The sequence below is a fragment of the Telmatherina bonti genome, assembly GCF_933228915.1.
Source record: "Telmatherina bonti genome assembly, chromosome: 5".
Taxonomy (NCBI): domain Eukaryota; kingdom Metazoa; phylum Chordata; class Actinopteri; order Atheriniformes; family Telmatherinidae; genus Telmatherina; species Telmatherina bonti.
In genome coordinates this window covers 13,914,175-13,931,945 of record NC_136623.1, presented here as the reverse complement: position 1 = coordinate 13,931,945, position 17,771 = coordinate 13,914,175, and the positions used below count along the sequence as shown (strand labels likewise).

Sequence of the window (17,771 nt, the reverse complement as noted above, 5' to 3'; positions counted from 1 at the left end):
AGTGATAACATTAATCTTTTATTTCCATTATATGATCTTTACAGAGGACAAATCTATACGGCTGCTTAGGTTGAAGGTCATGTTATGTCTTACAGCAGGTAGAAGAAGGCATTTGGACATTTTTACACATCCAGAAAGTATTGTATGCCACTTGCAAGTTCTATACATTTGCTTGTAAATCACTGCTGTTGTATTTGAGATGGTTAATAAAATGGGTGTGGTGCTCATATTTAACTGACGACAATCCCCATCACTGTTGAACATAAATATACACCCAAACTTTGTGCATATTTGACATTGTTTCACTGATAAACACTAAAAAGCAGAAAAAAACTTTTGACATTTCATGCCAAAGTTCTGTCATGTAGCATGAAAATGATACATCTCCTTCACAATGAAAACTCCACAAAAACTTCACTGTGGCTTCATGCCAGTTTCATATAAGTAACAATACTTTTCCTTTCAAGATACACCCTGAATGTGCAATGTAATAGCGAATATTTAATTACTTTAAAGTTTAAGTTAAATTAGTTTTGAAAAAATCAACATGGGGGAACTCTCTGAGAAGGTTTCTTCATGATTCAGTCATGCATCTCATTGCTGTGTGATGAGTAACTGACCTGCTAGATTATCATGGCTCATCAGGCTTGATTGAAATAGGTGTCAGACTAGTCAGGGTCAAGACTGGAAACGGTTTTACCTCATCCTCTTGCTTCCCTTCTTTTTGCCTCTCTCACGCTCGCTCTCTGACAGCGGCGTCGGCTTTCCAGTGGGCGGGCCCAGCGTCCTGTCACTCAGTCCGCTCTTGCTCCGTGATTGGTTTCTGTTCTCCGGGGCAGTGGGCGGTGTGACTGAGCCACATGGAGCGAGTTGGGTCTCTCTGTGGCTGTTAGTCTGATCTATCCTCCGATGGAGTCGCTCTGGACACTGTGGAACAATTTTGCGCGTCATCAGCATCTTCAGTATAGGAAAATATTTGAACTGAACTGAGAAGGAAAGCTTTTTACTCTAAGTACAACTTCTGTTTGTACTAATTTATTTTCTCCAGGTTTACTGGGGAAATTAATATTTTTTTCTCCACTAAGTTCTTCTTGATTGAATGAAATAACAGACAGACGTGTCGGCATCAACAGTTTCTGTTGCGCACTGGATGGACTTTGATCTCTTCTCACGCATGACACAGAGATAGCTTTATAGGATTTAATTAGGGGCTGATTAAAAAAAGACATTGTTTGATTTTTTTTTTAACCTTTTTTTGTTGTGGTTTTAGATGACTTTTAGATCTAATTTTTACCCCTAAACATATTTTAATTGGACATCTTTAGGGGTCAGACGCATTTTCGTGCTTCTTGCGGACGCTTTGTTGTCATCTGCAAATAATAACGGTTTGATGGAAACATGACCAAAGCTGCAACAGGACCATTTCTCCTGCATACTCACCTGCTCCAGCTCCTGCTGATCCATGCCACACCGGTGTTTCTCGCAGCGCAGCATCGGCATCCAGTGCGCTATTTCGGCAAAATACCCGAGAACTTCCCGGCTGGGACGCCGGTGGATGGGGTTGTGATTCCGCTCACTGCCCAAGGATGCCCCGGTGTGGACCTCACTGCCAGTCTTAACGGGGATTATGCGTCGGATTTTAGGTTAGTTCACCACCAGGGTCAGCAGGACTACCAGGGGCATTTGGGTTTAGTGTCCTCCAAAGCTCTGGATCGAGAGTTTATAGCGATGTACGAGCTGTCGGTGGAGCTCTCTCCACCGTGTCAGAGGAGACGAGTCGTGGTCCAGGTCGAAGTGTCAGACAGAAACGACAATATACCAAGGTTCACCAGCGGAAACAAAACCATTGAGGTAGACGAGCTTACGGCTCTTGGAACGGAGCTGGCGAGCTTTGACGCGAAAGATGGAGACGCGGAGAAGAACGGACGCGTAATTTTTTACGCATCTCCGGAGTCTAACCTGCTCCACGTGGTTCCACAAACTGGACAGGTGAGGCTTGTCAGATCCCTACTCGGGGTCAAACACGTAACTCTGCGCCTTTATGTCAAGGATGGCGGAGATGTTACTTTGACAGGTGAGCCGGTGTTTCTGCGCGTCAATGTCCGTCGATCCACCAGAGCGCACCGGAGGCCCCGCGCCCTGTCCGAGGACTTGACCTACACAGTGACCATTCCAGACCACGTTCGAGTTGGGGACCTGGTGTTCACAGTGCCGGACCAGAAGTTCGACCAGCGTTGGTTTGAGGTGATATCCGAAGCTAACTCGCCTGTACAGATAGAAAGGGACTCGGGACGTCTGTACCTGGCGCGCAGTCTGCGGGAACCAGCGGAAGTGGTGGTGAAGATCCAGAACCTCAGAGGTAAGGCACCGCTCTTTTTCTCTCCGTGCGTAAAAGCGCAACGGTGATGAGGTTTACCTGCAGGATGTAATGCTGTGTCAAATTTTGTTGTCACAACATACCTATTGTGTGCAGATCCACACACAAAAAAAATCATCTTAATCCCTTTTAAAACACTTCGGCGAAGTTCCTGCCAGCTGTTATTAGGGTTAGTCTGCATAGTTTAGGTGTGAGTTGTTTTTTTTTTTTGTTTTTTGTTTTTTTTTTAAATAGTATTTCAAATCCAGACTTATTTGTTTGCTCTCAAACTAAATCAGATGTATTCAGTGTGCAGATAATAGGAAACAAAAAACAACTCTTTAAGTTTCCTGAGGTGCTATTTTATTATGGATGTGATACTAAATGTAAGCTTTAGCCTGGAGTTTTATATCCAGGGGTCAGAGGTCAGAGGCCACTAAAGCTCATATGATTTACATGAAAATAATATTATAACGTGTCTAAACAAACAGCTATAGTCTTACAGTTGATATTTTCCAGTTTTCCTGCTCACGTCTAAAATGATTTCATGCAAAGTCGTAGCAAATATTTTTCCTTTCAGGTCTGTGGTGTTCCTTCATTCAGCTGCGCCTGTGCTTGCGTGTTGGCATTTTTCCAGCAGAATTTGAATTGACCTCAGCCATCACCGACTACTTTCCACTCTTTCATTCATTCCTTACAACACTCCACACAACACTGCCAAGTGTGTGCGAGAGAAGGTCAGACGGTGTGTGTTGCCAGCAAGTTGTTAAAGGACAAACAGAACTGACAGTGTTTAGTGTATAAGGTGAGAGAGAGAGCAAACACACCCCAAAAACCACAGATTTTAGCCTCATAGCTGACACACACACTTGCAGATATCCTTTTCAGGACAAATAATTCTCCAAAGAGTCCTGAGTGAAGCAGATTATTCAGATGGCTAAAGGCATTTGAAGAAAGTATAGTTTTTTGGAGGACTCTTTATTCTCTTCATTCCTAGTTTTTTGTTTTCCTGCAGTTTTTCTTTGCATTGATGAAGATCACTCATTCTAAACACCAATACAAGTTGTGTCAGAGCTTTCTGAAACACCTTTTTAGTCTGCCGCCTTTGTAATGAAGGCTGAATTAAGGTTATTGCTGTTAAACTGAAGGATAGCTTTGGATTTCATTTTAAAGTTCTCCCTCTAACAATATCATACTTTATTTCCCTTCAATTTCGCATAGCTGTTGGCTACAATCATTATTTATTGTGCTTTAACAAATCTGCTTACATAGCATGGTAAAGCTTAAATGAATATTTAAACTTGCTTGGTGTAAGCTCTGCCCGGTATAGGCTCAGTTCAGAGAACTGCCTCCTTCCCTAAAGCCATCCATCCATCCATCCATCTTCTGCCGCTTATCCGGGGTCGGGTCGCGGGGGCAGCAGCCTAAGCAGGGAAGCCCAGACTTCCCTCTCCCCAGCCACATTTGCCAACATTTGCGGGGGGGATCCCGAGGCGTTCCCAGGCCAGCCGAGAAATATAATCCCTCCAGCGTGTCCTGGGTCTTCCCCGGGGTCTCCTCCCAGAGGGACGTGCCTGGAACACCTCACCAGGGAGGCGTCCAGGAGGCATCCTGACCAGATGCCCGAGCCACCTCAACTGGTTCCTCTCGATGCGAAGGAGCAGCGGCTCTACTCTGAGCCCCTCCCGGATGACTGAGCTCCTCACCCTATCTCTAAGGGAGAGCCCGGCCACCCTGCGGAGGAAACTCATTTCAGCTGCCTGTATACGAGATCTCGTTCTTTGAGGGTAGGAACGTAGATCGACTGGTAAATCGAGAGCTTCACCTTCTGGCTCAGCTCCTTCTTCACCACGACAGACCGGCGCAGAGCCCGCATTACTGCAGACGCCGCACCGATCCGTCTGTCGATCTCGCGCTCCATCCTTCCCTCACTCGTGAACAAGACCCCGAGATATTTAAACTCCTCCACTTGAGGCAGGACCTGACTCCCGACCCGGAGAGGGCAATCCACCCTATTCCGGCTGAGGACCATGGTCTCAGATTTTGAGGTGCTGATTCTCATCCCAGCCGCTTCACACTCAGCCGCGAATCACTCAAGCGAGAGCTGGAGATCACGACCAGATGAAGCCAACAGGACCACGTCATCCGCAAAAAGCAGGGACCCAATCCTGAGGCCACCAAGTCGGATCCCCTCAACACCTCGGCTGCGCCTAGAAATTCTGTCCATATAAGTTATGAACAGAATCGGTGATAAAGGGCAGCCTTGGCGGAGTCCAACCCTCACCGGAAACGAGTCCGACTTACTACCGCCAATGCGGACCAAGCTCTGACACCTGTCGTACAGGGACCGGACAGCTCGTACAAGGGGGTCCGGTACCCCATACTCCCGGAGTACCCTCCACAGGAGCCCCCAGGGGACACGGTCGAATGCCTTCTCCAGGTCCACAAAGCACATGTAGACTGGTTGGGCAAACTCCCATGCCCCCTCCAGGACCCCAGAGAGGGTATAGAGCTGGTCCACTGTTCCACGACCAGGACGAAAACCACACTGCTCCTCCTCAATCCGGGATTCGACTATCCGGCGGACCCTCCTCTCCAGGACCCCTGAATAGACCTTACCAGGGAGGCTGAGGAGTGTGATTCCCCTGTAATTGGAACACACCCTCCGGTCCCCCTTCTTAAAAAGGGGGACCACCACCCCAGTCTGCCAATCCAGCGGTACTGCCCCCGATGTCCACGCGATGCTGCAGAGGCGTGTCAGCCAGGACAGCCCCACAGCATCCAGAGCCTTAAGGAACTCCGGGCGGATCTCATCCACCCCCGGGGCCTTGCCGCCAAGGAGCTTTTTGACCACCTCAGCGACTTCAGCCCCAGAGGTAGGAGGGTCCACCCCTGAGTCCCCCAGCTCTGCTTCCTCATCGGAAGACGTGTTGGTAGGATTGAGGAGGTCTTCGAAGTATTCCCTCCACCGACCCACAACGTCCCGAGTTGAGGTCAGCAGCTCCCCACCTCCACTGTACACAGTATTGATGGAGCACTGCTTCCCCCTCCTGAGCCGCCGGATGGTGGACCAGAATCTCCTCGAAGCCGTCCGGAAGTCTTTCTCCATGGCCTCGCCGAACTCCTCCCATGCCCGAGTTTTTGCCTCGGCAACAGCCGAAGCCGCATGCCGTTTAGCCCGTCGGTACCCATCAGCTGCCTCCAGAGTCCCACAGGCCAAGAAGGCCCGATAGGACTCCTTCTTCAGCTTGACGGCATCCCTCACTGCTGGTGTCCACCAACGAGTCCTGGGATTACCGCCACGACAGGCACCAACGACCTTACAGCCACAGCTCCGGCTGGCCGCCTCAGCAATAGAGGCACGGAACACAGCCCATTCGGACTCAATGTCCCCCGCCTCACTCGGGACATGTTCGTAGCTCTGCTGAAGGTGGGAGTTGAAGCTCACTCTGACAGGGGACTCAGCCAGACGTTCCCAGCAGACCCTCACAACATGTTTGGGCCTGCCAGCTCTGACCGGCTTCCTCCCCCACCACCTGAGCCAACTCACCACCAGGTGGTGATCAGTTGACAGCTCCGCCCCCTCTTCACCCGAGTGTCCAAGGCATGTGGCCGCAGGTCCGACGATACGACTACAAAGTCGATCATCGAACTGCGGCCCAGGGAATCCTGATGCCAGGTGTACATATGGACACTCTTATGCTGGAACATGGTGTTCGTTATAGACAATCCATGACGAGCACAGAAGTCCAATAACAAAACACCATTTGGGTTCAGAGGGGGGGGACCATGCCTCCCAATCACTCCCCTCCAGGTCTCACTGTCATTGCCCACGTGAGCATTGAAGTCCCCCAGCAGAACAATGGAGTCCCCAGAAGGAGCACCCTCCAGCACTCCCTCCAAGGACCCCAGAAAGGGTGGGTACTCTGAACTGCTGTTCGGTGCATAAGCACAGACAACAGTCAGGACCCGTCCCCCCACCCGAAGGCGGAGGGAAACTACCCTTTCATCCCCCGGGGTAAACCCCAACGTGCAGGCACCAAGCTGGGGGCTGATGAGAATGCCCACACCTGCTCGGCGCCTCTCACCATGAGCAACTCCAGAGTGGAAGAAGGTCCAGCCCCTCTCGAGGGTACTGGTTCCAGAGCCCAAGCCATGCGTCGAGGTGAGTCCAACTATATCTAGTCGGAACCGCTCAACCTCGCGCACAAGCTCAGGCTCCTTCCCCACCAGAGAGGTGACGTTCCACGTCCCTAGAGCCAGCTTCTGCAGCCGGGGATCGGACCGCCAGGGTCCCCGCCCCTTGCTGCTGCCCAGCTCACATTGCACCCGACCCCTACGGCTCCTCCCGCAGATGGTGAGCCCACGGGAGGTGGGGCCCATGTAACCCTTTCGGGCTGAGCCCGACCGGGCCCCATGGGCGAAGGCCCGGCCACCAGACGCTCGCTCTCGTACCCCGCCTCCAGGCCTGGCTCCAGAGGGGGGTCCCGGTAACCCGCGTCCGGGCAAGGGAACATTCATGCCCAGGTTGGTCGTCATCATAGGGGTCTTCCCTAAAGCCAATCTTGTAAATTCATTGCACCAGTATTCATTCTGTGATACTGGTAAGCTGCACAATAACCTCTCAAATATGCAAGAAATTGTGAGTTTTTGGTGTAAGTGGGCCATTTTATTTTTTCTTTTCACTCAAATAAAAACAAAAATCTGCTTATAAACAGTGATTTCTATCTATTCGCATGAGGGGGATTTAGTTGCAAAGCTAAAGACCACAGCATTGCTGTGTGCACATTTCCAGTTTTGGGGGAAATGTTAAAAGATGACTGCATAGTTTGGAGGAGACAGTTGTGTTTAACTCAGAGCTAAAGATGGCAGTCAGAAGTGCTTGTCAATACACCACTAATCTATAGAGGAATAAAATAAATAACAGCCAGAACTGAATGGTTAGGCACAGTTATTTGTATGATTACAAAAAAAAAAAAATCACAATTCTGATACCATAAGTGCAAGTTACTTATGTAATACTGCAGTTGACAACACACACACACACAACATAAATCAGTCAATCCATCATGGTTTGATGACGACAAAAACTGGTTGATGAAAAGCTGCTGACACTAGTTTTTTTTTTTTTTTTTTTTTTTTTTAAATTTAGCAGCAATGACAAAGTAGTTGTGCCTGTGATGCAACTGCTCAGTGCTTCTATAGATTTAAATGTAGATTTAATCTATATTTAATCTCAAAAGCAGATAGCAATATTTCAATTTCACATGTATTTGATTCAAATCACTAGTAAAAAACAAAAAATGCTGTTTTTGGTATCGTGATCAGGTAAAAAAAACAAACAAAAAAATACTAAATCAATGTGAAAAATCTAAATACATTAAAAGGCACGACAAAAACAAAAATGAATGGTTAAGTTTGAAGTCTGTCAAGCCAATGCTCTAATGTTTGACCAAAGCCTCCCAATTAAAGTTGTCATAAAGGATTATCATGATAGTTAAACCCCAGCCACCCATGCTGTGGGGAGGGGGGGGGGGGGGGGGGGGGGGGGGGGGTGGCAAACAAAGAAACATTTCAGAACCAAGCTAATCAGGTCTGCCATTCAACATTTTGCCAGTCTGAAATGTCTTGATATCTTGCATGTCTGATCTGTTTGACAGGATCAAACGACATCCAGACGCTGTTATGACCCCCCCCCCACCCCCCCCACCCCAAAGTAAATGTTTAACCAAGAGCCTAAAGTCTTCACATCTGGATGATGGTGGTGGCAACTCGATGTTCTGGTCAAATCTGACTAATCACTCAATCCAAACTGCATCTAGGCTGTTTATTTGTAGAAATTAGTTGTGTTTGCTCACCTGGAGCTCACCCAGGTCTGAACACACAGTCAGTAACAGACCTAGAGCCTCAGACAGGAAGCCTTGTTTGTGTTGAAGCAGACTCCAGATCTCAGGTTGGCTCTGGTTTGTAGCTGCAGAGGAAGAGTGAGTGATTTGGTGGACACGGCGCTGAGCACGCTGTAAACTGGCCGGCTAATTTGAGATGGCCTGCCTTTCGTCGGTTAGGGTACCGATTTTGATGTGTGGGAATGAGGTCTGAGCTGCAGCTATCTCTGATGGAAGCAGCATGCAGGTTTTTTATTGGTTGGCTAACTCAGGTGATGCTTTCTGTTTGGTTTAAACTGTCTGTAATCAGTCAATAACTAACATCGACACAACCTCAGGACATCCTGCAGCTACGAGGGCATGATTCATAAAAACATCTTTACATTTTTAGGCATTTCTTTAATTGACCCAGAATGTGAAAAAATGAGGATCAGGTATGAGGATCGGGTAAACACCCCCCCCCCCCCTCCCTGAACATCTTCCAGGCCCACACATTTTCTCATACTGTTGTATATAATAAATTACATGCTCGGCTCTCACAGTACACACAGGTATTTACATCCTCTACACACACACACACACACACACACAGTGGTCTGTATTTCTATCTCGTCCATCACGTCACATAGCAGTGAATCAACTGAGTCTGTTTTATCCTTGAATTTTAATAAACCTAAGCATGCATATCCACTTATGTTTGTCTTTTTGGCCATGTGTGGCAGCTAGAGCGTACGTAGTAAAATGACTTCTTGTACTTTTATGAACTTTGTGATATTAGATTGATGGGAACTCCACAGTGGTTGGCACCATAACAAACTGCCTTTAGACCGAATGGTAAAACAACATGAATTGATTAAAATACATGGACTTGAAGAAACTTTGGCAAAGGGGAGGCTGATTTATCAGCTTCTATTTAAGTGGTTTGTCTGTCCTCAGCTGCAGACTAGGACGCAAAACCAGCCATGAAGTTTTGTGTATATGTGCTATGAGAATCTGTTTTCTTACCTGCAGCACTATTAATTAGAATAAAAAAAAAAAATCAATTAAAACTGCTCTGGAATCATAGAGAATATTGATGTCACTTTGATGCTTGTGCTGAAATGAGTGTTTTTCTTAAGGAAGTCTACGAGAGACAAGCTTTGGTTTTCCCTCAGAAAAGGCTGTTTATGGACTGTTAAAGCTGCAATCATAGTCATATTTGAACTAGTTTTGGTTGTTTTTAAATTGGTTTGTTTAAGATGATTAAAATATGTTTGCTACTGACTTTATTCAAGAGCTGTACAATGAGTTGTTTCCCCACTTTTACTTCTGTGCCTCTGCAAGTGATGGGTGTACCAACCTCAACTTGCTATAGATAATATACAGACTATGTTTAAATGCCTTATGTGACCTAACATCAAAGCTCCCAAACTATCTCTTTAATGTGAAACTTCACAGCCTTTCTTTTTGTCATAGCAGAACAAAGTTCTGCAAAGCCACAGCTACGCTTCAAAACATCAGAAAAACACAACTATATTTGCTGATTTAGTAAAAGACTTTTTCCACAGCCAGTATGTCTAAAGAGGAAGAAATGTTATTTTCCATTGCTCTGAAGCTCTGAAGAAATTACTGTGATTTTTGCATTCTCGTGCCAAATCATGATAATTAAAACTTGATAAAGTAGTACTGAAACTTTTCTAGTCCAAAGTCTCTGATTAAACCTTTACCTCTGCTTGTCTGTACAACACTAATGTATGAAACATGTTGCTAGGCAGTGGTGGTTAACCGGGACAAGAAGGCTGTCTGGTTAATGGACTCCCTGCTAAAGATTATTTGTTGTTAAAAGCTGCAACGCTACGGCTGTCGGTAGACCGGGCCTCCTTTAACACCAAAAACCACATGCTCTCTCAGGTGAAACTAACTAGTCAATCATATTAAATTAGTCTCAGGAGTGTGCATCTCCCAGTTAAACTTTCATGACCATCCAGTCGATTTTTAAAGCTTAACAACTGAACAGCATGTGTCAGATACAATCTGTAGCTCTGATGTGAGCATTTCAGCACAACTGTGTGGTGTCTCTGCTTCGTGAGGCTGGTAAAGCTGATTACAGATAAGCTGAATGTTTGAGGGTTTTTTTTTGTTTGTTTGTTTTTAATAAAGAGTGACTTAGTTAAGCATAAGATCTAGAGAGGTGGAAGATCCTACCCTTGTTGTTAGAGATAACAAAACCCAGCCTTGTCAGCTGAGTTTAGGGACCTCCTCATTCAGACATTGAGTTGTATTTGAAACTTTTTTTCAACGCTAAAAGCATAATGTGATTGCATTCATTTCCATGTGTTGGAGTTTTATTATCTTTCTTGGAGGCAGAACCTATGTATCTCAGTTTTCACATTGAGTCTTTGAAATTAAGTTAGGCAGATGTTCACACATCTGCTACCCATAACAATGGCTAATTTGGCATCCGTGTTGTTTCCTGTCTCTTCTCTGAGGCCTCTCCGGCAAGTAAAAGCCAGTCTGATGTTGACACTTGTCTTATCTCTATATTATATCAGAAATGGTGCACATCCAAAACAGTCATTGTGTTGACATGCGGTTGTATGTGTGACTAAAGCAAATGCAATGATGTGCTGGGCTAAACACACCCAAGTTTGACGTGTGGTTTCTAAGAATGGGACGCTGCAGGCCAAAAAGGCCCAATGAATTAGCATAATGAACGTCAGTGTGACTTCAAAATGAGACAAAGAGACAAGGTTTCAAGTTGTGAAACTTATCTAGTGTTGTTTTAAGTAACATGAATAAATCTTTTTTGCCATTTTTCATACTGTTTATCCATTATCATTGTTTATTGTATGAGCTTAGTTTGTACTTCATACCAGAAGTAATTATGTGGATTTGTAGTTCTGATATTTGTTCTTTAAAATTTGCTGAGCTACTCCTGAATGTTTTATTTTATTATGTGTTGCTTTACTAAGGGCTTTGAACGGATTTAGAATAAATGGGCAACATCAGAACAGGATTTTCTGCCAAACTGGACAAACAAACCTAATTAAAGCAGAAATACTGCACATGTGGCATAGATGGCTAGCTAGTGAACACAGACTGATGAAAGAAAACCAAAACTGATGGTTGTAACTAAGACAAACTACACAAAACAAAGAGCTTCTATTTTTTTTTTTCATTTTCTCATTAAATGTTATAAATGTGTTTATTTGCATATTTAAATGAGAAATTCTTTCCTGTTGGCAGCAATTCATGTATCTTCCTGCACACTGACAGGAATGATCCCTCATTAAACTGCAGCTCCAACGTTGTTAACTCTTATTAATTGTTTTAGCCAAAATCTGTTTATGTGCAATGCACAAACACACACAAAAATGCACATTATTACACAAACATGGTCCTACTCCATCAGGTTTCATGCAGATTTTGTGGGGCTTGGAAGCCTTGAGGTGACAAACACACTCTTTTCCTTTTTTAAAAATTTTTTTTTTCCTATTGTTTTTATTTCTGGATTTAGCCTTAGGTCTGACGCAACCTGCCACAGCGCCACATGCTTGTGTGCATGTATGTTTGTGTGCCACCAAACACTGTAGGACTGCATATCCTCGGGGCTGCTTAGCTTCACACTGACTGTATGTTTGTCAGTGTCACATGCATTGATCACTCGGTGTGCATGTTTATTTGCTGGTATTTTGCATTAGGTATGTGTCTGAGGCAAGGAAGTAGAGAATTAATAATGTCAAAGAATGTCCTCAAAAAGATTGTCCATACAAGCAGGTGTTTGAGTGTGAGAGTGTGAGGCCTATATGTGTGTAAAAGCCTGCAGGATAAATTACAGCTACACACTGAAGCTTCTCGGCATGACCTTTATAAAGGCAAAAAAAAGCAATAACATGCACATAAATACTGGAGAACCTTCTACAAATTTATCAGCTTTGAACTGCACAAAAACCTTGTGTATATATTTAAATGAACTTCAGAACGAGCCTTCGAAGATATCTTGACCTTTTAAATTAAATAAATAATTCAAATCATTACCCTTTGTAGAGCCAAACTGTATTTATCTGTTATAAGTTTAAGGACAGAGTTAAGCTACAGATCTGATCAGAGACTCCCAAACAATCTTTTGTTTTTAGTGTTTTCTTGGAATGTCTCTGTCTGATTGCCTGTCTGCTGGATGTGATTCATTTCCCCAAACGTAACACTGGCATGACATTACACAAACCCAAATGTGCACATGCAAATACTAAAAGCCACGGCAGCCCTAGCAGGCACACATGCTGCCGTCTCTTCTTTCATTATAACTTGTTGATATGAAAACTTATTAAAAAGATAAATAAAAGAGCAGCAAACTTTGTGAAAAGACAGGATGCTGAATCCACTACATCCAGGTTAGTCACTGAAAGCCTAATTTGTTAGCAACTATGTTAGCAACTGGCTTAGCAACACAGGAGTGTGAACGTTAAGGCAGCACTAAATTTGTGCAGAAATAATCTTAACTTAGTTAAATTGGCCCAGATTGAATGTATTTAAAAGAACAATGAGACATTTATGTTACCCAGATTGTTGTTTGCATATACATCTAACTTTACTACGTCCCATCCCGAAAACATTCAACTTTTTTAATTGAAATTTATAATTTGACATTAATATTTTCTGTATGCTGTTCAGCTCACAAAGTGATGTAAACCTCCTTATTTTATTAGCTCTTTTGAATTTTTCAGACCAGACAAAAGGTGTTGCCTGGTAGATTACTCATTACAGCTAGAAGAGACTTCGGACTTGACTTGGACTTGCAATGTACCAAACTTGAGACTTGTCTTGCAAACAACAGAGATGTGGAACTTAGCTAGGTTTTTTTCTCTGTACGATGTAATTGATTTGTGAAAAGGATTCATGCAGTTTTATGTCAAACCCCGCGAAGTTAAGAAAGTTATGCTAGCATCAGGTATTATACTAACACATGCACAAGTTTTCGTTTGAGCCTGTTTGTCATTCTGCAATCCCAAAATGACTTCCAGTCTGAATGTTTGCTTTCTCTGACTGATACATTTTGGTTGGCGTCAGGTACAAGCACACATAGCATGATTTAGCTGAGCTAGCTTAGTTAAGCTAGGTGTACAGTCTCATCTTCAGGTTATCAGGGACAATTTCTTTAAATCCAAAGTTAATAAGTTAACCTGCACCATTTCAGTTTTTATCTTTGTCATTTGCTAAATGACAGAAATAACATTTTTTTTTTGTATTTTGGCTGTAATCAAATCCACAATCTCTTGGGGATGCTACATAGATAGAATATAGGCTATTGTTTATTTTAATTTTCTCCCTGCCTGTCCTTGTTTGCTCTCTAACTTTCCATTACTCTTCCATATAATTGTCTCTGTTTCTCCCTGTTGTCCTAATAGCTTATTGACAGCCAATCAGCTGTGTCCTCAGGCAACACTGCTCGCCAATCACCAAGTAGGACAAGGTCATCCTATGCAGACTGCATCACTAAACTCACAGCCAAAGCAAAAAGAAGCAACATGTAAAATGCTGTAGTGTGGAAATGTCTTTTGCTAATCCAATAACAATTTTAAAAAAAATTTAAATTCAACCTTTAAATTGAGATATGCAGTATTTTTTAAAATGCATGACTGAGAAATAATCTTCCTAACTGACTTTAGCATTATCATTTTTTATTTATATTTTAGCTAACTCTGTTCTAAAGATAAATCTGACTGATCAGAAGCTTTTTAGGAATTCTAGGAGATGCTGTACGCAAATTTAATCCCTTTTTCCTCATATTTGCAAACAATATAACAAGAAATAAAATAATGAAACTTTTACTTGATAATAAAAGTATGTTTTGTGTCCTTTGAGGATGGTGTAGGAAGGTCTCATGATATGTGTAAAGTAAGTAGGTGCCCAGACATAGATCACTGCATGCATTTCAGTGCATATATTTCCAATCTCCAGTAATGATGTGTCTCTCTCAGAGATGTAGGCTTGATGTAAAATCTTCTCAAACTGGGGTCAAACATCTGAATTTTCTGTTAAAGGCACAACCAAGATTATATCTGGAGACATTATCATCCAGGTTAACTAATTATGTACATTTGTACACATCATGTGCCAGCTTGATCACAACTTAACTTGGGTGAGGATAAGACAGGATATAAATGTGTGTATTTGTGTGTGTCTGAAAGCACACCGACTATATCCAGTTGTCCTCTCCTCTGTTTCCACTGTGCCACCCTTTCTCTGACCTTTAACCTTTCCACCTCTGACCCCAATGAGGCAAACTCATCTGGGTCACTCACTTTTCAGATGGTTGTGGTGAAAACTCAAATGGAGTCTTTAAAAAAAACACACACACACACACACACACACAAAAGAAACTATTATATGAGGAAAAAAAGATAAAATTAGGTTTAAAAAAAATCTAAAGATTGAAGGTCTGATAAAAGCAAAATGGTTGACTAGGGGTTACAAAAGTACACAGAATATTTGTTCAAGTAAAAATATATGACTATTACTACCTATTAACACAAAATATACCAACTTGTCTGAAAAAAGGGGGGATGGGGTGTAAATGGTTTAGTTAGAGTGTTCTTCCACCTGTCCTGCTCTGCTGTCCTGGTGTTTCTTCTTCTGCGGAGCAGTGGAAGGGTAAATTAAAGGGCAGAGAAAAATGACCTGATGACAGAAATTACTTCTTTAGTAACTAAACAAAATAACATCCATCATGTACAGCATCTGTTTTTATCCAATCAACTTTATGTGCACAAATGGAAGCAAAAGCACACAAGCACACAAGCACAGAGGATGAATAATGACCTCAACTCTGCACATGTGTTGTTCACATGTATGGGAGAGATGTTGCACATCTGTTTTCTGCACGTTAACTTACTCTCCCAATGCAAACTCTCACACATGCATGCCCCTCAGGGCTGTTGTGTCTCTGTGTGTTCACGTGTCCTCACTAATTGTCTCCTGTCACACTTTGCTGCTGCTTTCTAGCAGCTGAGGACGGACAAATGGAGAGATTGATGCAGCTACTTATATCTATAAACCCGTAGAAACAGAAATGTTCTGCAGTTGATAACAGCTGCAATTCAACCGATAAGAATAAACACATAGATGAACGGTACAAATAATTATTTGAGGGAGCACCTGAGAATAAATTCTGCTTTGTTTCAGAAATTGTGGTATGGGTTGTATTTTCCTCCTGATGCTTGAACATATAGTACATACTGGACTCCACTGGGTCATTTTTAAGGTTGTGAAGTGTCAACTATTATGATCTCTTCAGCTAGAAGACTTGTTGCATGGCTGTCAGCTGCTTGTATTGAGGTAGTTTTATGTTTTACTTCAGTAGCTTTCGCTTAGTTATGACTAATGTTTTGATTTGATGATAGATAGATAAAGCTGAATTGCATTGCAAAAAAATATACAGCCAGCGCCTGTTGAGGTGGCAGACACGATCAATGACCATATAAGACTTTAATGTTCTACATGCTCATCCTCCTGCTGCATGCCGTGTTTGCAGGATACTACGCTGTCATGTGAACAAAAATGAACAAAATAACTGGATACTCTGTTGTCAAAGCTGACCAAGCAGAATTGTTTCCCTTTACCTCCAGCTTTGCACAATCTAAACATTAAGATATGGCTTTATGTTATTGAAGTAATGGTTAAAGTGGACTTTAAGCACTGTGCACATCCTCAAACAGAAGTATATGGGTATACAGCAGCTGTAGCACACCAGGACAACAAAGACTATGACCAGTAAACGGAAATGACTGTTGAGCCTCCTTTTCATCATAGTACATCCTCAGGGTTGGGATTACAAAGCACATGGAGTCTGGTGTTGCAGTGTTTCTGAACTATAAATCAAAACCTCCCATTGACTCTTTGTATTGATCATAAATGTGACTGAGGGTCATGCAATTTTATGCTGTCATTTTGTTTTATTGTTTCTACCTCGAAAGTGCATTAGCTCCGAGCTTCAGGTATGAAAAGAAATATGACTTTATCTTCAGGCAGTTGACGTTGTCACATCGCAGACACATCCAGAGTTGTAGACGTTTAAACTGAGCAAATGTATAGTTAGCAAAAGCTATCTGTACATATAGAACTCATGTTTCTCTTTAACTTCTGAAAATTTTCATAGTCATTTTTGTCAGGCTTGATGATCAAATTCTGTAAAATGAATCAACTCTGCATCTCTTTTTTCTCGCATTGTGTTAAAATTACTTGATGGTGTTTAATGAAAAGAATTCCCAAAGCATCTTTGAAAAGAAAGTGGATTTAAGTTTGACAGAAAAAGACCAAAGAAAAAAAAAAGGTCTTTAATGAGGATGAGAGAGGTCACTCAGCACAGAAGAGAGGAACTTTTGAGGATGAAGATGCACGGTAGAACTCAGTGGCTCTAAGAGGGGTGATTTGTCAGTTTTATCCAGCAGCACTTTATGACCTTCACTGATCCCCACTGCGTGGAGAATCCCGTTAAAAACCTTAACGTCTCCAGAGCCCTGGCCTGTCCATCAATCTTCATCATGACACTGGTCCTGCTCTCTTTGTCCTCCTCTTCCTTCTCTCCCTCCAGCTCTCATTCCTTTCACCCCTCGTGGTCGACCCCAGGGGAGATTGTGTCTCCATCGGGTTAAAAGGACAGGGAGAGATGAAGGGACGCTCTTAGCTCACTCCTCCTTTTGCTTCCAGCCAAGGTCGCTGCGGCGATTTAAAAGTATACTCTGCTCTGCAGCTTATCAGCCCTGAACCCGTCTCCTCAGGGGATCAGTGGCAGAAGGAAAATGGTGATCCCCGTCCTCCAAAATCCTTGTCCAATCCACCACCACCATGCTTTCCTTGGATAACAGGAAACTTTTACACTTTGCGTTTGTGAGCCTGACAAATACTGCATTCATGTCTGAACATCTTTGATTGGACAATATTGTAAGTTGCAGACAAACTTTGACAAATAGTGAATATTTAAAGACGAGTTAGTTTGCATCAAGAAAAATACACCAGCCAACTAATAACTTTATACAGAACAAGCATCATTACAAGATTGGTATTGTAATACAAAAGGGCTAAACAGCAAACACTTCATGCAGAATGATATTTTGTAGTGATATTTGCATTCAGTTGCAGTTGTATAAAGTTTGCACAGCATTGTATCCACCCATTCACTGTTTATATCTGCTTAGTTCAATGCATGAGTCACGGGGGTTGAAGCCCAGTGGCTATCAGGCATTGATGCACTCTGGACAGGTTATCAGTCACTCACAGGGCCAATGTACAGCAATGTTTTCAAAAATTATAATAGTAATTCTATATAAAAGACTATAATAGCAATTATCAAGAGGCAGTCGACACAACTGAACATGTGCACAACATCTGTGTACTTTTGTTTTTATCTCTTAGTGGTTCAAACATACATAAAATGTATATGGAGATCATTCCCATGTTTTATATTTCACATACATAAAACAAAATATTTCCAAGTTTTCTGCCTTTCTTCAAATACTGATGATTAATAGTCTTTTGGAAGTTTATTTAAAAAA

At 42.9% G+C, this 17,771-nt stretch overlaps 1 protein-coding gene across 1 annotated transcript in view; it reads left to right on the top strand.

Moving 5' to 3' along the window:
* Nucleotides 1-1,398: 1,398 nt before the first annotated feature.
* LOC306756605 (neural-cadherin) overlaps nucleotides 1,399-17,771 on the top strand; it is a gene marked incomplete at both ends in the record, with an annotated part of 153,665 nt that continues 137,292 nt past the window's right edge. Inside the window, one exon of the mRNA XM_079241404.1 lies at nucleotides 1,399-2,359. Coding sequence (XP_079097530.1) covers nucleotides 1,399-2,359 — 961 coding nt within the window. The remainder of the gene's footprint in view (nucleotides 2,360-17,771) is intronic.